The sequence below is a fragment of the Nomascus leucogenys genome, chromosome 5 (genome assembly GCF_006542625.1).
Source record: "Nomascus leucogenys isolate Asia chromosome 5, Asia_NLE_v1, whole genome shotgun sequence".
Taxonomy (NCBI): domain Eukaryota; kingdom Metazoa; phylum Chordata; class Mammalia; order Primates; family Hylobatidae; genus Nomascus; species Nomascus leucogenys.
In genome coordinates, this window is record NC_044385.1 from 75,753,863 (window position 1) to 75,779,493 (window position 25,631).

The 25,631-nt window shown below is 43.0% G+C and overlaps 1 protein-coding gene and 1 long non-coding RNA gene across 3 annotated transcripts in view; both read right to left on the reverse strand.

The window, feature by feature from the left end:
* Positions 1 to 5,470, reverse strand: part of RCBTB1 (RCC1 and BTB domain containing protein 1) — a 33,009-nt gene extending 27,539 nt beyond the window's left edge. For both annotated transcript variants that reach the window (XR_004030170.1, XM_030813411.1), the window contains exons 1-2: positions 5,289 to 5,470; positions 4,754 to 4,904 (exon numbers count right to left, since the gene is read on the reverse strand). Coding sequence is in view for 1 of the 2 variants with exons in the window: in XM_030813411.1 (XP_030669271.1) it covers positions 4,754 to 4,904; positions 5,289 to 5,414 (277 nt within the window). In the remaining variant the exon portion in view is untranslated. The remainder of the gene's footprint in view (positions 1 to 4,753; positions 4,905 to 5,288) is intronic.
* A 102-nt stretch (positions 5,471 to 5,572) lies between these two features.
* On the reverse strand, positions 5,573 to 23,647 carry LOC115835191. The gene is made up of 3 exons (XR_004030171.1): positions 23,518 to 23,647; positions 18,586 to 18,665; positions 5,573 to 5,647 (listed from the first exon to the last, which is right to left on the reverse strand). It is a non-coding gene; the product is annotated as an uncharacterized LOC115835191 (long non-coding RNA).
* Positions 23,648 to 25,631: the final 1,984 nt, after the last annotated feature.

The window sequence follows — 25,631 nt, forward strand, 5'->3', positions numbered from 1 at the left end:
ATACCAAGTCACCGGGAACCCACAGGGGATGTGTGGCTACTCGCTCACCAAGTAGAGGGGAAAGCGATAGACTGTTTACAAGGGAAACAAAAGTCCCAGGGCTTCTTTGAAGCAGACTATTTTATTTTAGTGGCATGAAATCTGGCTGAATTTTTTTTTTTTTACATAAAGCAACCATTTTTTTACGCTCATTTATTCTGTGTCAGGAATTTGGACAGGGGACAATGAAGATGGCTTGTCTTTGCTTCACAGTATATGTGATCTCAGGAAGATTAAAAGGCTGGGGATGACTTGAGGGCTGGGGACTAGCAACACCTGGAGGCATCGTCACTCACACTGCTGTGACTATCTCTGGAAAGCATAATCAGCTTATTCTAACGGATTCAACTCAGGAACAGCCAAATGGGGGAGACGCACAGGGTAAGGTATGTGGGGCTGAGGGGTGCACGGAGCTCCCATGCCCTCCCTGGCATGCCACCCCCTCCCAGCACCTTGATGTGGTCACCAACCCGGAAGCTCCTCTGTCTGAATTTTTTTTATAATGACTTTATCTTTTCTGAGATTCTGATGAAGACAACTTTTCTTGTGTTATCTCTTGAAGTACCATCATTTCAGGCATTTCTTTCCACAGCACCCCGGAGTGCCAAGGGCAGGTCTCCCAGAGTTACGCATTCTCCTCTTATCTTTCCCATGGTAATAAAACATCCCGACCTATTGAGGACAGTCTGCCTGGCAACAACACTCAAGGGCGACAGCAGAAATCCAAGTATTACAGTTAGGCTGCTGGTCACTCACAGCAGTCCCCAGGCAACCAGGCGAAACAGACTTTTACTTATCTACTGTAGAACGAAGACAGCCCACACAAACTCAGTCCTCTTCCAGGTGACATGTGGCTCACAAGAGCCGTTCCCTCCTACAGAAATTATGACAGAAACCATAAATGGGAAATTTCATCCTGAGAAAGATGAGGTTTAAGACTGAAAGAAACAGTATAAAACACAAAAAGTATGATCCATGATATTGTGTTAAAAGTTACAGCAGGTGAAAGAAATGTCCAAACTAATGAGTGTTTTAACTCCTGAAAACAGAAAAATAGACTTAAATAGAGAAATGCATACCTTGTTCTTGGATGGAAAAATTCAGTATCATAAAGATTCTAGTTTTTCCTACATAAACTTATAAAGTTTAAATAGCAATAAAAGCTTAAAGTTACTTTCTGGAGGTAGACAAATTGATTACAAAGTTTAATGGGAAGAATAAACAAACAAGAATAAATAGGAAAACCCTACAAAAAAAAAAAAAAGCAAGAAGGTAGCTAATTCTACCAGTTACTAAAACCTATAACAAGTTTCTATGAGGCTGGGGGTGCCTGTAATCCCAGCACTTTGGGAGGCCGAGGCAAGTGGATTGCTTGAGGTCAGGAGTTCAAGACCAGACTGGCCAACATAGTGAAACCCCATATCTACTAAAAAAAAAAAAAAAAATACAAAAATCAGCCAGGCATGGTGGCACGCACCTGTAATCCCAGCTACTCAGGAGGCTGAGGCACAAGAATTGCTTGAACCCAGGAGGTGGAGGTTGCAGTGAGCTGAGATTGTGCCTTGTGCTCCAGCCTAGGCAAAAAGGACTCTATCTCAAAGAAAAAAAAAAAGGTTAATTTAAAAATAGCCTGTAATTCTAAATAATCTCAAATAGAAGATGCTGAATCCATGAAACAATAGCAACAAGTTCTGGAAAGAAACATTTAGAGATCAAGAAAGAACACTTGGAAATAAAGCAATGGAAATGTTAAAAATTTGACATAAGGGTTGTAAGATAAAGTTGAAGAAATTTCCCAGAACACAGATGGGGGAGAACGTTTTTTAAAAATCACGAAGATCAGGCCAGGCATGGTGGCTCACACCTGTAATCCCAGCACTTTTGGAGCTGAGGTGGGAGGACTGCTTGAGCCCAGGAGGTTACAAGTGTGAGCCACCTGCTCACACAGTGAGGCTGCAGTGAGCCAAGATTGCACCACCGCACTCTAGCCTGGACAGAGAGACCCTGTCTGAAAAAAAAAAAAAAAAAAAATTAGGAAGATCACTCCAGAATCTCTAAATTCTTTCTAAGAAAAATTCCATAAAGGAGAAAACAAAGCAGAAAAATTTTCCTTTTTTGAGATGGGGTCTCACTCTGACCCTCACTCTGTCACAAAGGCTGGAGTGCAGTGGCGCAATCATAGCTCACTGCAACCTCAAACTCCTGGGCTCAACTGATCCTCCTGCCTCAGCCTCCTGAGTAGCTGAGACTACAGGTGCGTGCCACCATCCCTAGCTTTTTTTTTTTTTTTTTAAAGAGACATGGCCTTGCTATGTTGACCAGGCTAGTCTTGAACTCCTGGCCTGGAGCAAACGTCCTGCCTCGGCTTCCCAAAGTGCTAAGATTACAGGCATGAGCCACCACACACAGCCAACAAGGGAAATTATTCATGAAATATTACAAGAAGAAATTTCCAGAAATGACCAATACAATAAATAAAAAATTACACCAGAGTACAGAATCATGATTATATCACAATACTTAAAAAAATAAAAATAAAAATAAAAATAAATCCTTGAAGCTTCCAAAGAGGAAAAAACAGTCACATACAAAATAGCAAAAGTTGCCGGGCACAGTGGCTCACACCTGTAATCCCAACATTTTGGGAGGCCGAGCCACAAGGATCACTTGAGCCCAGGAGTTTGAGACCAGCCTAGGCAACATAGTGAGACCTCGTCTCTACAAAAAAATTTAAAAATGAGATGGGAAGATTGCTTGAGCCCAGGAGGTCAAGGTTGCAATGAGCCATAATCACTCCACTGCACTCGTGCCTGGGTAACAGACAGAGACCCTGCCTCAAAAAAAAAAAAGGCCAGGCACAGTGGCTCACGCTTATAATCCCAGCACTTTGGGAGGCCGAGGTGGGTGGATCACCTGAGGCCGGGAGTTCAAGATCAGCCTGGTCAACATGGAGAAATCCAGTCTCTACTAAAATACAAAAATTAGCCAGGCATGGTAGCACATGTCTCTAATTGTACTTGGGAGGCTGAGGCATGAGAATTGCTTGAACCCAGGGAGGCTGATGTTGCAGTGAGCTGAGATCGTGCCACTGCACTCTAGCCTAGGCGACAGAGCAAGACTCTGTCTCAAAAGAAAAAAAAGGAAAGAAAGAACCAGTGTGATGCCAGAAGGCATGATTACTCAAGCCAAAAGTGAGATAATCACCTCATTATGCTCAACTCCAGTTATATTCATACCACATGATGATGCTCAGATTTGGATTTCATAGCTCTCTTGAGAAAGATGCAGAGAACTTGAAGTAGATTCAGTTAGGAGTTACAGGCACTTAGAATGCTAGATACTAAAACCTGTGACAGCATTCTAGGAAGCTGTGATTCCTCAGTCTAGGCAAAGAAAGGCAGGGATGCAAATCATCTCCCAAATGCCACTCTAGACAACTATCCAACAAAAAGCTGAGGACCTCAGAGAAAGAGAGCAAGAGTTAATGTATCTAAAGTATAAAAGGAAGCATTTAGGTTACAGATAATGAACTTTCAGAGAGTGTTGGATGCCCACAGTACAGATCAATCACACACACATACAAAATGTCCACTCTCCCTTAGTGATCTTGAAGAGGCAGAGAAAAAAAGGACAAGAAACTATCAACCTGCATCCCCGGTTCTTTCAATACGGCAACTACATGAATGCCAGAGAACAGACGAAGATTTCCCGATTCAAGATGCAAGCACTGCACAAAGAAACGAAAGCCATAGCATCTGTGTTTAGAAAAATGTACCGGCCGGGCACAGTGGCTCATGCCTGTAATCCCAGCACTTTGGGAAGCCAAGGTGGGTGGATCACGAGGTCAGGAGTTCGAGACCAACCTGGCCAATATGATGAAACCCAGTCTCTACTAAAAGTACAAAAATTAGCCGGCGCATGGTGGCACGCATCTGTGGTCTCAGCTACTTGGGAGGCTGAGGCAGAAGAATCGCTTGAACCTGGGAGGCGGAGGTTGAGTGGGCCGAGATCATGCCACTGCACTCCAGCCTGGAGACAGAGGGAGACTCCTTCTCAAAAAAAAAAAAAAAAAAAAAAATGCCAGGTGTGGTGGCTCACGCTGGTAATCCCAGCACTTTGGGAGGCTGAGGCGGGCAGATCACGAGGTCAGGAGATCGAGACCATCTAGGCTAACATGGTGAAACCTCGTCTCTACTAAAAATACAAGAAATTAGCCGGGCATGGTGGCGGGCACCTATAGTCCCAGCTACTCGGGAGGCTGAGGCAGGAGAATGGCGTGAACCCAGGAGGTGGAGCACGCAGTGAGCCGAGATTGCGCCACTGCACTCCAGCCTGGATGACAGAGAGAGACTCCGTCTCAAAAAAAAAGAAAGAAAAGAAAAACGTACCAAAGGAACCCCGAAAGTTGCACTGCAACCACAAATCCACTGAAAAATTAGGCTGGAAGGACCATTCGTTTGCTATATCTAATCTTCCACAGCTTTATGGAAGAAGTCGAAAACCTCAGAAGTTTGCCTAATTTGCAAGACATCCTATAGCTTTTCCAGAGTTGGCCTGAAGTGTTTAACTTTTACCTGCTTTATGTACTTCCTCTCAGAAATTAAGAAGCAAACAATCCAAAATCAGTTATCTGGTATAGCCCTATCTCCCCTAAGCTTAGAATTAACCAGTCAATTTCTTACAAACTGAAAAGTTAGATGGATTCCCTCCTTACCTTCGGTGCTGAGAAGAACATGTGGTCCACTCCCGTAACTGAGGCTTTTAATCTTCTTTCCACATAAGCCTTCTAGCTTTTTGGGTACAAGTGTACTCTGGTTATCTCCAGTTCCTAGACAGTTACTATAGTTCAGTCCAAATACAAAGACCTAGAAAACAGATAGTTCTTTTTCTGAGTCTTTTAAGTGAAAGCTGTATTAATAGCTCCCTTCTCTCCTCTGAAAATAAGACACTTCAACTAGAGAGCTCAGGAGGTGAAAAGAGACTGATATGGTGGTTAAGAAAAATTCAACCTCTGCGGACATTGCTTACGTTTCAGAATGTTTGTCTGTATTATGAAACTCAGAGTGCTATGGAGTAGATAGGTGTTAAATCAAGAAACTGAAAAAAGAGAAACTATCAAAGCCATAGTCTTCCTGAACTTCAGGATCTCTTTATTTATACCCCGCCTTTTCTCCGTCTTTGAACTGCACACTTTGAAGACCAATCCCAAATAAGTCCTAAAACAAAACTAGGTTTTAAGAGACTCTTACCTCATCATTGTCAGTAACGTACAGTGCTTCACTGGCTGAGGTGCCAAAGACACATGCCTTCCGAATAGACGCGATCTCTTGAGGGGAGAGTAGAGTGAAGATGGGCCACTTTCCAACATCCACCATGACTCTGGCTTCAAGCAATTCCTATAAATAAGCCGACATCTCTGCTGGAACAGAAAGGATTCCAGAAAAAAATTAAATAGCCACTGAGCTAACTTTAAAAAAAAAAAGACCTGTTAATAAATACTAACAAAAGCTGATTCTAGAATAAATGAACTACATTTGGTTACATGGATCATTCACTTTCCCCCAGCCATGTGTGCAATCCCTCCTCCACCTCCAAACCTTGGCCTTTCCTACAAGAGGAGAATAACGTGTGAGAACTAGCTGTTTGTCTTGCCCACTTCCTAGCCAGTCCTTATCTGTTCCACATGTGCTTCCAACTCACCCTCTTCTTAGACCTCTAAAAACAGCCAAAGCAGCAGGTCAAGACCAAGTTCTGGCTCCAGCACCTCCAACAGCACACACAGAGGGCACCTGCGGCTGAAGCATGCTTAGCCAAAGCCTTGTCCCCACCCGCCAGAGATATTCTTCCCACCAGCACCAACTCGGATGACAAGGATCAGCTTCAGCCCCAGGTATCATACCACAAATTCAATGAGGATTAAATGCCGTCATATCAGGCTATTCATTGTCACTGCACAGCCAGACTACTGGAATAACATTTGAATGTCTTGACAAATGTGTGTGCAGGTGGAGGGGGAGGTATTGGTGAGGACAAGTAAAAGATTTGAGGGGGGAGTAATATATGAAAATGGGAAAAAAACTTTTGTTTCAAATGGACAAAAGGGGATACGAAAGAAAGTCTCCTTACCATCCCTCCCTGACCCTCTCCTCAAAGGCCACCACTGTTCCCAGTGATCTGTAATTCCTTCTGGAAATAGTGTATACTCATGGAAGCACTACATGTATGCATGGGTGTATGTGTATCTTTAAAAACAAAAGCACAAATGGAAGTTTTTTTTTCCCTACTTAACAGTACATCGGGGAAATCATTCTATATTAGCACACATAAACCTGCTTTTCAATGGTACTATAGCATTCCATTACATCAATTTAGCAATTTACCTTGTTTTCTACTGAGAGACATTTAAGTCAATTCCAGTCTTTTGCTAGAACAATACTGCAATTGTTGCCTGCATATTATTTCATTGACATGTCTTGTTTTATACAGAAATTTCTAAAATAAATTCCTAAAAATGAAAATTGCTAGGTCAAAGTCTAATAGCTATTTTACTGTTACTAGCTATTAATACTTCAAATAATCTTCTAATGAAGTAGTGGCCATATATAAAATCACCATGGATGTAGGATGGCGCCTGTTTATACACACCGTTCCCACACAGCGTACTCTTGTGGTATCTCAGTTTTGTTTAAACTGGCATTTCCCTGTGATGAACGGAGTTGAATGTCACTTAAAAAAATAATGAGGCCAGGCGGGGTGGCTCACACCTGTAATCCTAGCAATTTGGGAGGCCAAGGCAGGCAGATCACGAGGTCAAGAGATCGAGACCAGCCTGACCAACATGGTGAAACCCTATCTCTACTAAAAATACAAAAATTAGCTGGGCATGGTGGTGTGCACCTGTAGTCCCAGCTACTCAGGAGGCTGAGGCAGGAGAATCACTTGAACCCGGGAGGTGGAGGTTGCAGTGAACCGAGATTGTGCCACTGAACTCCAGCCTGGCGACAGAGTGAGACTCTGTCTCGAAAATAAAAAATAATGATCAGAATAATTGCAACAATAACAACTAACTTACTGGGCACTATGTGCCAAGCACTATTTTTAGAAATTTTATATGTATTCATTCATTTAATCCTCACTTTACCAATAAGGAAATGGAGAAAAAGAGATTTTAAGAATCTGCTCAAACTTGTAAGTGGCAGAGTTGGGATCTGCACCCAGGCAACCTGAAGCCTGAGTCTGAACTCTACACCTCTCACTCATGTTTTAAGAGCCCACTGTCAGCCTTTTGTGCAAAGTGCCAATTTTTTTCTACTGGATCATTGTTCTTTTTCTTGTTCTTGATTTATAAGTATTCTTTGTATGGTAAGATGATCTTAAATGCTTTTAAAAGTTTAAAAATAAAGGCTGGGCGCAGTAGCTCACGCCTGTAATCCTAGCACTTTGGAAGCCCAAGCCGGAAGGATTGCTTGAGCCCAGCATGGGCAACATGGCGAAACCCCATTTCTACAAAAAATACAAAAAAAAAAAAAAAAAAAAAGGCCAGGCGCAGTAGCTCACGCCTGTAATCCCAGCACTTTGGGAGGCCAAGGTGGGTAGATCACTTGAGGTCAAGAGTTTGTGACCAGCCTGGCCAACCTGGTGAAACCCCATCTTTACTGAAAATACAAAAAAAATTAGCCTGGCGGTAGTGGCACATGCCTGTAGTCCCAGCTACTTGGGAGGCTGAGGCAGGAGAATTACTTGAGCCCGGGAGGCAGAGGTTATGGTGAGCTGAGATTGCACCACTGCACTCCAATCTGGGTGACAGAGTGAGAGACCCTGTCTCAAAAAAAAAGAAAAAATAAAGAAAGAAAAATGAATAAGAAAAAGAAAAATTATTAGCCAGGCATGGTGGCGCATGCCTGCAGTCCCAGTTACTCAGGAGGCTGAGGTGAGAGGATTGCTTGAGCCCAGGAAGTCAAGGCTGCAGTTGAGCTGAGATCACAACGTTGCACTCTAGCTTGGGTAACAGAGGGAGACCCTGTCTCAAAAAGATTAATAAAATAAACAAAAAGAAACAAGATGCCCCTCAAACGACCTCTTGTGCCTCTTACAAAACAGATAGAGAAAGGAGTCATAAGAAGTCAAGCCATATAAAGCCATACAAGCAGCTAAGTAAATTTCAAGAAAATCCAGAAGCAGGTTTTCCTGGAATTATGAACCATATCGAGTTAGTCTTCAAAATGCTTAATTTTACATGATACAGAATTAGCCAAAAATATGACTCACCACCTTTAAAATTACAACACAAAAGGTAAGACATTCAAAACCACACAACTTCCTGACAGCAGCACAATTATTCTAAAATCATTAAACAAATATGGGCAACTCTGCCCTAAGGGTTTGGTAATCTACTGCAAGATCAGGCTAACCTTCATAATGATAGGGCATTATTATGCGCACTGACTTCACCCATTGCTAAATTACATGAAGCTTTATTTTACAAGGTATTTCTCCAAAGACTTGTCATTTAAGAGTCAATTCAAGAAACAGGTCATGTATCTTACATGTCCACACCCATCATAAAAGAAAAAGGCATCCCCAACAGGCTTGGTAGAGTGGAAACAACAGAGTGCTGAGGACTGTGTCCCAGGTTTGCTTTTAAAATCAGTCAGTATGACAGCTGTTTGTTGTTTTGAGCCTGGGTTTCCCCCAAACCTAGAAATTTGTGATTTTATGTTCAAGATACAATGAAGAAGCAGGGGGATTTCTTGAACAGATAAGAACAACAGAGGCAGTAATATTGGCCAAGCAAGTAATTATCCCTAGCAAGACAATCAAGCAAAGCTAAGAGCAGGAAAGAAGAAACAAATAACTATCCTGAACCTGCCTTGTCGTAGACACTGTTAATTAGGTAGCTTCCATACATTATTTCATTTAATCTTCGTAATACTCTTGTGAGGAGGAGACTGTAAACCATTTCTGACAGATGAGGACTGCGGCTCAAAGGTGAAATGACTCGCCAAGGTCACACGGCAGACCCCTCTAATTTTTCTTGTGGAGAATATCAGTCCTGGCCCTTGAATGGCTGAACTTCCTCAACATCACTTCTTTCTGACTTTATCTTGCCTTGTGAATGTACAGCAGCATCTGTCTTTAAACTGTTTCCAATATAAAAAGTATCCAGGCTGGGCACGGTAGCTCACATCTGTAATCCCAGCACTTTGAGAGGCCGAGGGGGGCGGATCACCTGAGGTGGGGAGCTCGAAACCAGCCTCACCAACATGGAGAAACCTTGTCTCTACTAAAAGTACAAAATTAACCAAGCATGGTGGCACATGCCTGTAATCCCAGCTACTCAAGAGGCTGAGGCAGGAGAATCGCTTGAACCTGGGAGGTGGAGGTTGCAGTGAGCCGAGATTGCACCATTGCACTCCAGCCTGGGCAACAAGAGTGAAACTCCATCTCAAAAAAAAAAGAAGTATCCACTCTCCCAATAAAAAGCATTCCGCAAGATGCTTCTGCCTAGATTTGCCTGGTTAAACCTCATGAATGTCATTTATTCCTGCACTTTTGCATCAACCATTGAGAGGCAGGCCTAGAGAACACATGTGACCTCTGTCCTCGGAGCTTACAACATACGAGGTGCATCCTTGGGCTGGAGACTGCTAAGGCACAAAGTGTGTCTTCATTAGACCATTCTCAACCTGGGCAGCTGAGGACATGAACTGGCATCCTTGGAATTCAGACAAGGTTCCCTGAGAGGTTTTGTGGGGCTATGTGCCAGGCAGAACAACAGGACAGGGTCCTTAACTTGGGCATGTGGCATTTCCCTCCTAAGGCAGCAGAGTGTAACGGTAAATACCACCAAAACTTTCTAATTTACTCAGAATTACCACCATCCTCATTATAATTTGACTATTGTGGTGAGGTCTTTAATTATTCCATTTTCCTGGGGGCAGTGGCACCTTTTGCTACTATTAAGAAAACCACATTAAGGATCATAACTACATCAACCTTAAGAGGAATTAATGTGTACACACTATCAATCCAATAAACTAAAGCTGGTGCAATCATTAAAAATTAATCAGTATTTCATCTGTGATAAAATCTACATCAGACTTAAGAACTGTGCGGTTAACAATGACTCAAAAATACAGGATCGGCCGGGCGCGGTGGCTCACGCCTGTAATCCCAGCACTTTGGGAGGCTGAGGCAGGCGGATCATGAGGCCAGGAGATCGAGACCAGCCTGGCTAACACGGTGAAACCCCGTCTCTACTAAAAATACAAAAAAAAAAAATTAGCCGGGCATGGTGGCGGATGCCTGTAGTCCCAGCTACTCAGGAGGCTGAGGCAGGAGAATGGCGTGAACCCAGGAGGCACAGCTTGCAGTGAGCAGATCGTGCCACTGCACTCCAGCCTGGGCGACAGAACAAGACTCCGTCTCAGGAAAAAAAAAAATGCAGGATCCATTGCAAGGAACAGCAACATTAGTTAGGACAGCTCTGATATCATGACATCTACTAAATTTGCCTAAACATGAAAGAAAAGTATTAACAGACTTGTTCTAACTATGGATTTCATTTCAAAGGAATATAAATGTAGTTCAACTAAATTTCATTTAAATAATCATTCCAGGCTGGGCACGGAGGCTCACACCTGTAATCCCAGCACTTTTGGGAGGCTGAGGCAGGCAGATCAGTTGAGGTCAGGAGTTTGAGACCAGGCTGGCCAACATGGCAAAACCTGTCTCCACCAAAAATACAAAAATTACCCCGGGTATGGTGGCAGATGCCTGTAATCTCAGCTACTCAGGAGGCTGAGGTGGGAGGATCATCTGAGCCCAGGAGGCAGAGGTTGCAGTAAGCCAAGACTGTGCAACTGTACTCTAGCCTGGGCGATAGAGTGAGACTCTGTCTCAAAATAATAATAATAATCACTCCAGAGGGTTGCACAAGAATTTTGATGCTTCAAATAGGAAGATATGAAGTGATACTATTTATGTTCTATTCCTGTATGAAGGAGGCACTGCTAATGGGAAGAACCTTCAACTGGCCTATTCGGCCCAGGCCTTCCCTGACAGTCACGCACCTTGGTAAGTACCCTGAGCAAGGTAGCCCAACTCTCTTCCTTCCCATGGTACTACGCTTTGTCCAAATTATAAGCACCCCCAAAGAAGCAACCCAACAGAAGCTGCCACACAAACACGTCATACAGCTAAACTATGTGCATATCCCAAATTCAAAACAAAACCACAAAAATAAATGTACCCTGTAAGACTTAGTAAGCTTAGCTATGTTATAAAACAATATGTACTGTATGATTCCAATTTTTCTAAAGTATAATATATACAGAAATGTATACGCCAAAATATATCTCAATGGAGAGATTACAAGTAGCATCATTTTCTTTCTTTGTATTTTTATTCTATTTTTTTTGGCCTGCTATCTCCACTTCTTTGTTTTTTGTTTTTTTTTTCCATCAGCAGGGTTGTGGCCAGAAAACAAGTCCTATCAGTCTCCTACCTCACTTCCCCCTTAGAAATTAGATACACTTCCTCATCTTTTTTTTTTGTTGTTTTTTTTTTGAGATGGAGTTTCGCTCTTGTTGCCCAAGCTGGAGTGCAGTGGCACGATCTTGGCTTACTGCAATCTCTGCCTCCTGGGTTCAAGCAATTCTCCTGCCTCAGCCTCCCAAGTAGCTGGGATTACAGGCACCCACCATTACGCCCGGCTAATTTCGTATTTTTTTAGTAGAGATGGGGTTTCACCATGTTGGCCAGGCTGGTCTCAAACTCCCGACCTCAAGTGATCCACCTACCTCGGCCTCCCAAAGTGCTGGGATTATAGGCGTGAGCCACCGCACCTGGCCTTCTTTGTATTTTTAAAATATAGTCCCAAATTTCTTCTTTTTTTTTTTTTTGAGACAGAGTCTCGCTCTGTTGTCCAGTCTGGAGTACACTGGCACCATCTTGGCTCACTGCAAACTCCCCCTCATCAGTTCAAGCAATTCTTGTGCCTCAGCCTCCCGAGTAGCTGGGATTGCAGGTGTGTACCACCATGCCTAGCTAATCTTTGTATTTTTAGTAGAGACAGGGTTTCACCATGTTGGCCAGGCTGGTCTCAAACTCCCGACCTCAAGTGATCCACCCACCTTGGCCTCCCAAAGTGCTGGGATTACAGGCGTGAGCCACCACACCTGGCCTTCTTTGTATTTTTTAAATATAGTCCCAAATTTCTTTTTTGCGGGGGTGGGGGAGACAGAGTCTCGCTCTTTTGCCCAGTCTGGAGTACACTGGCACCATCTTGGTTTACAGCAACCTCCACCTCCCCAGTTCAAGCAATTCTTGTGCCTCAGCCTCCTGAGTAGCTGGGATTACAGGTGTGCGCCACCACACCCAGCTAATTTTTGTATATTTAATAGAGACGGGGTTTCACCATATTGGCCAGGCTGCTCTCAAACTCCTGACCTCAGGTGATTTGCCCACCTCAGCCTCCCAAAGTGCTGGGAGGCCACCATGCTCAGCCAGTCCCAAATTTCTATAACAAACACTTTGTGACCAATAAAATTAACAAATATTTCCAATGAAAATAAAAGTTCAATTATTTGAATTATGTTTTACCCCTAGGCTGTTAGAGGTTTTAAGATGCACTCTTGCTTTAGATTCATAACCTAGAGTGGCAGAATGTTTCAGGCAAAATCTGGAAAAATGAATTATTATAAAATTAAATGTAGATGGTAGAAATGTAAGATGATACAGCTGCTATAGAAAACCAGATGGTGATTCCTCAAAAAAAAAAAAAATAAACATTAGAATTATATTATCTAGATAAACTCCATTTCTAGCACACACCCCAAAGAACTGAAAGCAGAGTCTTGAACAGATAGTTGTATACCAACGGTCAAAGCAGCATTATTCACAATAGCCAAAATGTGAAAATAATCCAAATATCCATGAACAGATGAATGGATAAACAAAATGTGGTCTACACATATGACAGAATATTATTCACCCTCAGGAGGAAATTCTGATACATACAACCACAGGGATAAACCCTGAAGACATTATGCTAGTAAGTTAGACAAATATTCTATGATTCCACTTACATGAGGTACCTAGAACAGTCAAATTCATGGAGACAAAGTAGAATTGTGGGTGCTAGGAGCTGGGGGGAGGTAGGAATGGGGAGTTATTGTTTAATGGGTACAGAGTTTCACTTTGGGGTGAGGCAAAAGTTCTAGGCAACAAATATACGAAAAAATATTCAACATCACTAATCATCAGAGAAATCCAAATCAAAACCACAATGAGATACTATCTCACACCAGTCAGAATGGCCATTATTAAAAAGTCAAAAACAAAAGATGTTGGCGAGGCTGTACAGCAGAGGAAACACCATACACTGTTGGTGGGAATGTAAATTAGTTCAGCCACTGTGGAAAGTAGTTTGGAGATTTCTCAAAGAACTTAAAACAGAACTACCATTCGGTCCAGAAATCCCAAGACTGGGTATATATCCAAGGGAAAATAAATTGTTCTAAAAAAAAAAAACATGCACTTGTATGTTCATCACAGCACTATTCACAATAGCAAAGACACAGAATCAACCTAGGTGCCCATCGACAGTGGATTGGAAAAAGAAAGTGTGGTACATATACACCATGGAATATTACATGGCCATAAAAAAGAAAAAGATCATGGATGCAACTAGAGGCCATTATCCTACGTGAATTAACACAGGAACAGAAAACCAAATACCACATGTTGTCACTTAGAACTGGGAACTACATATGGGGTACACGTGGATATAAAGATGGGAACAACAGACACTGGAGACTACTAGAGGGGCAGGGAGGGAGATACACAGGCTAAAAACTACCTATTGGATACTATGCTCAATACCTGGGTGATGGAATCATTCGTACTCCAAAGCTCAGCATCACACTCTATACCCATGTAACAAACCTGCATATGTACTCCCTGAATCTAAAATAAAAGTTGAAATTAGGTCAGGTGCAGTGGCTCACGCCTGTAATCTCAGCATTTTGGGAGGCCGATACGGGTGGATCAGAAGGTCAGGAGATCAATACCATCCTGGCTAACACGGTGAAATCCCGTCTCTACTAAAAATACAAAAAAATTAGCTGGGCGTGGTGGCGGACACTGGTAGTCCCAGCTACTTGGGAGGCTGAGGCAGGAGAATGGCGTGAACCCAGGAGGCAGAGCTTGCAGTGAGCCAAGATCGCGCCACTGCACTCCAGCCTGGACAACAGGCATCTCAAAACAAAAAAAAAAAAAGTTGAAATTTTTTTTTAAGTAGTCTAGAGATGGATGGTGGTGATGGTTGTACAACAACGTGAATGTACCTAATGTCACTAAAATGTATACTTAAAAATCGTTAAAATGGTAAATTTTACACTATATATATTTTACCCCAATTTTTAAAAATCAGATAATCATCCTGTGGGCTTTTATCAAGCCTGCATTAACAAACTCAAAGACACATTTCTAAAATTAAATATAGAAAGGTTTCAGTCCTAAAAAATGTGTTTGGAAAAGTAAAATCATACTGTTTTAATCATGTCTTGAGAATACAAGTTCAGATTAGGGAAATTCTCAACGGAGCATTTATAAAAGAAATATAGCCTTCTTAGAACTTTCCAGTGCATACGGCAATTTAAACCAGACCAAACAAATTGCTAAGATGACAGGTCCTTCCAGGGCTTGATTGATAATTATAAAAATGATGAGCTGTAATTAGAATGTCAGTCATCTTTAAATAGTTACTTCTGAAGTACCTCACTAAGATAGCAATTTTTTTGCAAGCCTTCCATATTTTATTTAGGAAATACTTTCTGAAAAACAATATTAATGTGTTGCAGCCTGAATTACCACTCTTTATGTGTTATTATTAGGTGAATCAATGACTTTTTTTTTTTTACAGTATAGAGATAAAACAAGGGTGCAAAGAAAGAAAAGAGGAATGCAAAAATGCAAGCAGAGGTAGAAAGAGTGTAACGTCCCTAAAGATAATATGCCAACCCACTTGGCTCTTCGTATTTTCTCCGGCACTTGAAAATACATCCTGTATCCCCACTGCACTTATCCTACGTCCATTAGTCCTACAGATCAATATACCATTCCCTGGGATGGCTTATCCTAGCTATTGGCACTGTCCCTCAGAGAACCTGTGGCATGAGGAAGAAAAGGTTATTTTACTTTATACTCTGAAAGCAAATTCAGTCAGGACAAACACAGGCCTTCCAATTTTAGAAATCTACATTTAGAACTGGAAGGCTGAAGGAGTAATGTAGCAACTAATCTTTTAATTCCTCTAAGAGCACATTTATTTTACTTTCCCCAAGGAACAAATATTAAGGAAAGGTTAATTTTATTTTAGTTTATTTTACTGACCTAGCAAAAACATATTTGAACATGCTTATGGAGATTTTAAAAACAACAGGAAATGGAGAGAAATGGTACAGGAAAACTGGTTTTGATGACATAATGGTCTCAATATTAAACAACACTGGAAATTTAGGGTTGATCTGTAGGCACATGGCTTCCACACAGACCTCAACTAACCAGAATGTATTTGTTTGGTATAGTTTAAATTGCTGTATGTACTGGCTTTTAAATGCCACCAGTAGGGTATTCTACCTTTAGATCTGGCTTCTATTTGACCTTAGAGCTAAGGAAAAGAGTGGGAAAAGAGTAAGCAATCCTTCAGCATTGGCTAGCACCAAGATTCTGCGCTTCTGGTGCCATTTTAGAAGCATGAAATGAGTTTGTGTCATTCTTTACTATGGAAGCTGATAGCCAGAGGAAACTAGAAGGGCTCTGAATGTTGGAACAATCATTTTAAGTAGCCTAAACATTCTTCAGCATACAAGCTACTGCAAGCTTTAAACTACTCAAAACAGCAATTTCTAATATGCAAAATGATATTTTTAATTGCAAAAACTTTGAATTAAAGCATTTACACATACACTGAAAATTCCTAATAGAGGTTTCTCTATTTTTGCAAACTCAATGGGTGATGATTTTACTTATCAGTTTAAGTTACTAAGCTGTCTTACGAAAAAAATTTATTTATAGTTAATGAGCTATTGATAAAATCTAAGGGGCCTTGGAAAAAAGCACTACTGTATGCTAATGTGAACAAAATCCAGTTGTCCCTCAGTATCCGTGGGGGACTGGTTCCAGGACCTCCTGCAGATACTAAAATCCACAGATGCTCAAGTCCCTGATAGAAAATGGCATAGTATTTGCACATAACCTACACACATCCTCCCAAATACTTTAAATGATCTCCAGATTACTTATAATACCTAATACAATGTAAATGCTTGGTATATAGTTGTTATGCTTATTGCTTGGGGAATAATGACAAGAAAAAAATACTCTACATGTTCAGTACAAATGCAATTTTTTATATTTGCAATTTGAGGTTGGTTGAATCCACAGATGTGGAATCCATGGAAAGAGAGAGCTGACTTTAATAGCATACATTAATTCTTCTTCTGCAATGACCCCAGATACCAAGAATGCCAGGGACATCATAAAGAACAATACAATCATGGTCCCTGCCTCTGAGGAACTGAAGGTCTAACGGAAAGTCAGATCCTAAGTCAGTGGAAAACTAGAATGCAAATACAACTGGAATAATTAAGGAAATGAATGTACCATGCAAGTATATGGTCCATGTGATACATGTTAATGTGTCAAATGGGAAATAATGATGTGCAAACTAGTGACAACTATATAAAAATTGTATATAACAGAAAACAATTACACGAAATTCCAGAAACCAAATTCTCCATATTCTAACAGAGGATAAAATTAAGCCTTTCCTCAGTGAAGATCATCCAGTTTCCTAGAAGAATAAGTGTTCTTCATAGCCTTCTTCCTTTTTTACCATTAAACATTCCCATTTGAGCACAAAAGATTGAAGGGTATGACCATCTTTATTTCTGAATTCATTTAATTCTAGAAAAACATTCAAATAAGAGAGCTCTAGGGTTTGGGGTAAACTTTTTGGTATATAACATTACAACTTATGTCTTCCATCTATGCTACAGCAAAAGCAATTCAAAAACCCTCTCAAGGTACAAACAGCCAAATGTTACTCATACCAATTTCTTACATATAATTCTGATGGGCTTTTTGAGACTGAGCAAATGCTCAGTCTCACTGAGATACCAAATGTATTTCCCACGTCCAGATAAGCCTCTAAGAATCAGCCTCAAACATTTTTAAATAAAAATAAAACTTAAAACCATTTCACCCACTCTGTGGTATAAGGGCTGCAAATCACAGGCAAAGTTTCGAAGATGTGCTGAGACACTAATACTGTTATTACCCCAGCTGTCATCCACTTCTCTCTCCTGCAAACACACAGTACTACGAGAATGAAAGGGAGGCCGGGCGTGGTGGCTCACAACACCTGTAATCCCAGCACTTTGGGAGGCTGAGGCGGGTGGATCACAAGGTCAGGAGATCAAGACCATCCTGGCTAACACGGCGAAATCCCGTCTCTACTAAAAATACAAAAAAATTAGCCGAGCGTGGTGGTGGGTGCCTGTAGACCCAGCTACTCTGGAGGCTGAGACAGGAGAATGGTGTGAGCCCGGGAGGTGAAGCTTGCAGTGAGCCAAGACGGCGCCACTGCACTCCAGCCTGGGCAACAGAGCGAGGCTCCGTCTCAAAAAAAAAAAAAAAAAAAAAAAAAAGAAAGGGAAAGGAAGAATGCCCTGAATGCTTGACTAAGGAGTCTGAGAATGTAGCCTTCTCCAAAGTAGTTTGTCATCCTTCAAGATGAAGCCACCTGTACAGGTGAGTGAAAATACCCCCACCTTCATTTAAAGAACAGTATGACTAGTGTTTTAGAATTCTGATTGTGCCTACTCTTTGTTTCATAAGTTTTGTTCAAATTCATCACTAATTTTAGAGGAAAATGTAAGTTCCTGCAACTGTCATTTCCCAACCACTAACAAGTTATTTGACTTGAAGCACAATTTGCAATAATGGCCTCTGTAAGCATTTCTTTAGCCCCATCATCCAAGGGGCTGCTTTCATCTCATTCATTTCATCTCATCTCACTTCCAACCTGAGCCACGTGCTCAAAAAGAAAACGAACCAAGTGGCAATAGCATTAGCAGTGAAAAAAATAACATATCTAGGGTTGTGAAGCTGACTGAGATCTTATAAAAGTATTGCTTTTATAGGATACTGTTGTTTTCAAAAGGAAACCAGAAAAGAAATAACGATGATTAGAAATAACGTTTTATCTGTAAGTTTGTTCTTTGTTACACCAAACAAACAGGGGTCATGTGGGTCAAAGTTTAAAGAAATAGATAGATGGCTGGGTGAAGTGGCTCACACCTGTAATCCTAGCATTTTGGGAGGCGAAGGCAGGAGGATCACTTGAACCCAGGAGTTCAAGACCAGCCTGGGCAACATGGCGAGACTCTGTTTCCTTAAAAATAAAAAGATTAGCCAGTCATAATGGTGTGCACCTGTAGTTAGTCCCAGCTACTCAAGAGGCTGAGGTGGGAGGATCACCTGAGTCCAGGGGGTTAAGGCTGCAGTGAGCCGTGTTCACAGCACTGTATTCCAGTCTGGGCAAGAGAGCAAGATCCTGTCTGAAAAAGAAAAAAGAAATGGATAAAATATAATACTTCACTTTATTTTCCAAATGAATTCAAGGCTGGAATTGGGGGGTCAAATTCAAATCTATATATGGTTTCATGAATCTTTCTCATGTGGATATCCCAAAAGTGATTTCTCTATTAGTCTCCAGTTGTATGAAAAGTATCAACTATACCCTGCAATGACCTAAAGCCAAACTGAAATTCCAGCAATGGACTGGCAGAACCATACACTATTAATTCAATAAATTTTCTTAGGTAAACAGGACACAGGGCCAACACCAACAGAAATTACATGGAGTGGGGTGGATCTAGACACATAAACAGATGCTCACAACAGTGTGGCTGGTCTCTGATGGGGAGGGTCAGATGCTGTGGAGGCATCAGAATTGGGAAGTGTGTTTCAGCTACCTAAAGAGAAGCAGGCGCCTACAACAGTGAGCACTCATGCCAGGTGGAGGAACCGAAAGAAAGTCAGCATGGCTGCAGCCAAACAACTCAGGCTTTATCCTAAGAGCACCAGGTAATCCCTGAAGGGTCTTAAGCAGGAAAGTGGCATAAACAGATGTAGGTCTATGAAAGATTACTTTGGCTGACCACAGAGACATGAGACGACAAAGGAGTGCTTAGAGGGAGTCCAGATGGCTATGGTAAGCCAGAAAAGAAGGGATTGAAGCCCACATCTGGGAAGTGGAGAAAACTGAACAAAAAGGAAAATCAAGAAGATTCTGCAACTGGCTGAATGGGACAAGGAGCACTGGATAAGCAGAAAGGCAGAGCCGAAGATCACAGGCAGATGCTGAGCTTGAGTGAGAGAGAACTGTGCTGCCAGTCACTACAGCAGAAAGCACAGCAGGCCTCATGGGTGATGAGTCCTACTGTGGACATTTTGTGCCAGGTACCTGTGGGATATTAAAGTGGACAAGTCCCAACAGACAGATTTAGAAATCTGAAGCTCAAGAAAGGTCTGGATTGGAGATTTGGAAATCTGGCATGAAATCACCCAGGGAAAAAGCAAGCGGAATAAGGAGAGCAGAGTATCTTAAGAAGAACTCTAAGAAACTCCAACAAGAAAGGGACAGGGAGTACCCCCTAGAAGGGACTGTGAAGGAAGAGGTAGACCAGAAGGAAAACCAGGAGAGCAGAGTGTCACAGAGATCTGGGGACTTGAGCATCACAGGCAAGAGGCATGCTAGTGTCGAATGCTGCTGAGACGCCAAACGAGGGAAGGGTTGAGAAACTTCCATTGGATTTAACAAGGAGAATTATCAATGACCTGAACAAGAACAGTTTCACTGAGGTTGTGGGTAGAAGAGGCCAGGTTGCAGCAGGTTGAGGTGTATGTGAAACGTGAAGAAAAGGAAACCATGAGTATAAACAACTTGTTCAAGAAATTTCACTCTGAAGGAAAAATGAGAAATTGCATAGTAATCACAGAACGTGATGGAGTTGCAGGACGTTTTCTGTTAACCTTTTTAATGTAAACATTGTTAGAGGCTTGAACATGTTTGAATTAATGGGAAGGAGCCAGTAGAAACATCAAAGAGGAGAGGACATAACAACTCAATGAGGGCCTTAAGAAAGTAGCAGGGAATGGGATCCGAAGCAGAAGTGCAACAGAAGCACCGGGCGCGGTGGCTCATGCCTGTAATCCCCGCACTTTGGGAGGCTGAGGCAGGTGGATCATCTGATGTCAGGAGTTCGAGACCAGCCTGGCCAACATGGTGAAACCCCATCTCTACTAAAAATACAAAAATTAGCTGGGCATGGTGGTGGGTGCCTGTAATTGCAGCTACTCAGAAGCCTGAGGCAGGAGAATTGCTTGAACCCGGAAGACGGAGGTTGCAATGAGCCAAGATCACACCATTGCACTCCAGCCTGGGCAACAAAAGCAAAACTCTGTCTCTAAATAAATAAATAAATAAATGCAAGAGAAACTGTAGAAAGGAGCAAGTCTTCCTTTTCCTTCTTCCACAAGAGGAGGAGGAAAGGGTGAATGTGAATAAAAGCCAGTTTAAAGGTTAGGAATCCAGATGCTGGAGGCATACTCATTCTCTCATTCTCATTCTCTCTCCCCGCTGAGTCTCCATTTTACATGCCCACCAGCAATGTACAACAGTGCTTTCTCCAATATTTACTGTGTGTCTTTTGTATTATACCCATCCTAGTGGATGGGAGGTGGTATCTCGTGGTTTTGATTGGCATTTGGAGACCATTCTCTTCTGAGGTAACCTATTTTTCCCTATGAAGAAAGAGTTAGGCTTTTTGCTAAGAGTAAGAGGGGAGGTAGCAATAAAAAGTGGAGTGGAGGCCGGGTGTGGTTGCTCACACCTGTAATCCCAACATTTTGGGAGGCCAAGGCGGGAGGACTGCTTGAGGATAGGTGTTCAAGACCAGCCTGGGCAACATAGGGAGACCCTGTCTCTACAAAAAATAAAAAAATTAGTCGAATGTGGTGGTGCGCACCTGCAGTCCCAGCTACTTGCGAGTGGGGAGGATCACTTGAGCCTGGGAGGTTGAGGCTGCAGTGAGCTATGATCACACGGCACACTGTACTCCAGCCTGGGCGACATAGTGAGACCCTGTCTCAAAAAAAAAAAAAGTGGAGTGGAGCAACTGGGGGGAAAATGGTGGAGAAGTCTGAAGTAGTCACCAAGGAGGATGGGAAAGAGCAGTGAGCAGAGAAACCTAGCAGGATGGTAAGACCGAGCCCAGAGAAAGCTGGAGACTGTAAGTCTTTAAAGGTACCCATCTGGTCTCCCGTGAGCTCTTCTACCGCAGGAAAGAGGTGTGCTTTTGTGTGTGTGTGTGTGTGTGTGTTTTAAATCGGATCTAACACATAGTTGATTTATATAATTATTTCATTAACTGATCTCCTCTATAAGTCTATTCTGGCTAAATTCAGACAACACTCATCATACCCCTCTTGTGCATTCTTCAGCACATACACAACATGTACTTTTTTTTTTTTTTTTTTTGAGATGGAGTCTCACTGTGTCGCCCAGGCTGGAGTGCAGTGGCACAATCTCGGCTCACTGCAACCTCCGCCTCCCCAGTTCAGGTAATTCTCGTGTCTCAGCCTCCTGAGTAGCTGGGACTATAGGCGCACACTACCATGCCCGGCTAATTTTTAGTAGAGACGGGGTTTCACCATATTGGCCAACCTGGTCTCGAACTCCTGGCCTCATGTAATATGTCGCCCCAATCTCCCAAAATGCTGGGATTACAGATGTAAGCCACTGCGCCTGGCCAATATGTAACATTTTTAACTTTTTGTAAAATCAGAGAATATTTTGAAATGTGTCCGAATGCCCTGCCTAGATTCTAGACTCTGTGAGGCCCCAGCCTCCTTTCCTATGCATGACTTACTGTTTAATGTGGTACACACAGAAGGAATATCATCATCATAATAAAGGTCTTCACTTTCCTTCACAGTTTCATCTACCCCACAATGATTCCCAGGAAAAGGAGGGTACTGTTTCAGACTTCCCAGCTCCCATATATTAGGTGGAGCCAAGTTCTTGCTGCAGCATATGGGCACTCTTTAAAATTTTCAAATAATTTTTTAAAAGCTACAAGCTTGACAGTTTTGGGTTTTTATGGCTACTTGTTTTCTGAAGTTCACAGAACTTTATCATTTGGATCACACACTTAAAAAAATCACTTGCAAAAAGTCTCTTTAAAGATGAGTATGCTTCCTCTTCAAGAGAAATAGACTAGCAGGTAGAAGAAAAAGGACCCGTCTAGACTATTAATAAATAGACTGATATTCACACAATGGATTAAATGGATTAAAGTCCATCCCACAGATGAACTGCTGTATTAATAGAATCCAAATATACAGCTACATCCTCGACCCTGAAAGCAGTTTAAACGGGTGAAATTCACCCAGTGCTCACTTGAAATGAGTACTCTAAAGTTTAAAGCACCTATAAACTGCCCTCAGGATTCAATCATTTTTCCATTCCTTCCGGCACTATATACTTTGACGTTTTAATGTTATTAGCCCACAATACACACCAGTTTCAGAAACTCAGTTTTTGTCCTCTAAGAGCTTTAATCCTCCCAAAAAAAGAATAGGGCAAAAGCAAGGAAGATCATGAATCTGGTATTCTAAAAGCATTATTACAAGACTGCTTTATAAAATTGTAATCCCCAGCTGCAGAGAGTTCCGCAGATGGCTTGGAAGTGTCTTACATGCAAATAAATAAAAACAAAAGGCCACTTATGCGAGCAGAACACAGCGTGCTCGATAGTCATCTTAAAATAAACCGAGCAGGTAGGTACTTTACCAGAGGCAGACAAGGGAAACGTCACTTATTTAGAGTTCACCGCACGCCTGGATAAAAGTCCTCACTAACAGAATCCCTACCTTTGTGGATTCTGTGTCGGAAAGGGAAACGATAAAGAATACGGTTTGTGACAGCACTACTCTCAGGAGAGATGCTAAGATCTTGGAAAGGACAGAGAATAGGGAGAGTTGGAGGGGAGGTCTCCTCTCAGTAAAACGGCACCCACAGCAGTCAGACTTCAGCTACGAGCAAAATCGAGTCCGTGCACCTGAAAAAAGAGAGGGAGCAGGGAAAACTTTCCCTCGCCTCTCCCCATCCTTTCCTCCTCCTCGCAGGAGGGCACATTAGCTGAGATGCTGGCGGGGCCGGGCCGGGGACCCCATCCCTCGCCCCGGACGCCAGCGCCCGCGGGGACTGCCCGGGAGCCCGAGCGAGGGAGGCGGGAGGTGCAGGAGTAACGGGGCACACCCGGCCCGGCCTGCGGGGAAGCAAAGCAGGGGCAGGGCCGCGGGGGAAGAGGCCTCCGCGAGCTCGACCCCGCGCCCACACGCTACCTGCGAGGTCAGCTGCTGCCGCGCCGTCCCGCGGGACCTCAGGGATCTCCGAAGCTCCGATGGGCGCAGAAGTGCGAGCGAGCGGCGGTGCCCACCGGCAGCGAAGAGGAGGAGCGCCACGGCGCGGGGCCCGCCGGGTCACGTGGCCCCGGCCGCCTCACGTGACCCGGTGCAGCGCGCGCCCGGGACGCTACCCAGCTGAGCATCCCGCACCGCCCCGGCCCCGGCCCCGGCCCTGGCCGAAACCCTGCTCTTCGGGCCTTAGAACCTGACTTCTCTAGAAGCCGATTGGCCGTCTGAGGCCCGCCCCGAGGCCCTGCCACAGGAGTGTCCCCATGAAATCCGGTGGCTGCTGCCGGGACTTACAGGCTTTTGTCTCTGAGGAACCAGGAACGCGCGAGGCACGGGCTCCTGCTCTGCTCCCCGAGATGGCTTGGCTGTGGGTCGGCCTACCATCCCTAGAGACCTAGGACGGAAAAGCGACCGAGAAACTTGGCTCCCTACCCACTCTGGGGCGCGTCTGGCCCCTGGGCACCACCCAGGTGGTGCTGCCTGGGACGAAAGGCCGCGGAGCTGGGACTAGTTTGTTTTTACTGGAGACGCGCCTCTCCCTCCCCGCCCCTCACCTCCTGATTGAAAACACCTAAGGCAGGCCAGGGAATAGGGAAGGTGGCAGCTGGACAAAGGTAAGAAGGAAGGAGGAGATGAGGCACAGGTCCTGGTATTGGAAAGAGGCAGAGGTGCGTCGGAAGCAGGCCGTCAAGGTTAGACGGGACCTAAGAGGGCATCTGGTCCAACCGATTCTTGTTACCAGTGAGTAAACTGAGGCCAGGAGAGGGACTGCTACGAGCTGCTCCAGCCTATCAGCTATAAAGACTACAGTCCCTTTATAAAATACCGTACAGCTCTCGGAGAACTCCCGGTTGGCGCTGCAGGATAAAATCCAAACTTGTTGGCATAGCATTCCAGGCGCTTGTTCACTTACCTTTCCCATTTGAACTCCTAGGAATAAACAGAGAAACATTTCGTTTTCTAAATATCACCAGATAACTTCACTTTTGGTAACCTGAATTACTAAAAAAAGTCCTACTGTCCCTCATCTCTTGCCACTTCCCCAACATTACTCGAGGCTCTGGCTACAAATAATTTGTTTTCCTTGACTACTCAACTTTCTTTGGATTATTTACTTTTTCTCTAAGTTTCTTTACTCCTTTTTGCTTTGTTCATTCTTTTGTCTGTATCTGAAATGTCCTGAATCACCACCTCCCCCACTTAAAGAAAACCAGGGCCAGACAGTAGTTAGAATGATAAAAAAAAAAATGGTATTAAGAAACTAATGCAATAAGAGAATTGAGCTCAGTTCTGTATCTATTCTGAGGTCTCCCTCCTGTTGCATTAGTTCTTGAATAAAATGTTTTTACCACTTCAACTACTGTTTGGCTCTGGCTTTCTTCAACAGCTTCCAAAGTACACGTTTCCTACTAATCTTTCAAAATCCAGGTCAAATACCGCCTACTCTTGTCTTCCCAGCATCCTCTTCCCTGATTTTTTAACAACTGAAGTTCATCCAGACAGTGTCAGCTGCAACTTCTTCCCTGATTTCCAGAATACTATATATATTCTGATACACCTCACGCTGCCCAGAAATAGACTGCGTATTTCCTGTAAAAGGTGAATTGTCTATTGCTGTCTTCTCCCCTAGATTATAAACTCTTTGAAACAGGATTCTTCTGGGTTTAGGACAGTGCCTGGCATGTGATAGACCCTTAATACCCACTGAATGAAGTGGCTTGCCCAAAGTAGTGGCAGTTGAGTGAATTTACTAGAAGAGGCCTGTTTTGCTCAAAGAAACTAAAATCAGTTTCTTTTGGTTGCAACCTGATCAAAAGAACTTGTGTAAACATGTTTGAGAGAAAAACGAGGGCATGGGGTGTGAGTAATGAAATATGTCCTGAGCCCTCACTGCTTATGTGTCAGATGCCATACTTGGAGCATCTTGGAGGATAAAAAGCTGAATGAGACATGGTTGCTGATAAGGAATGTGTAGTCTGGTTCATTATTCCAGTACAGGATGAAAAGTATTATGATACAAGGTGCTAAGTAAACACAAACCA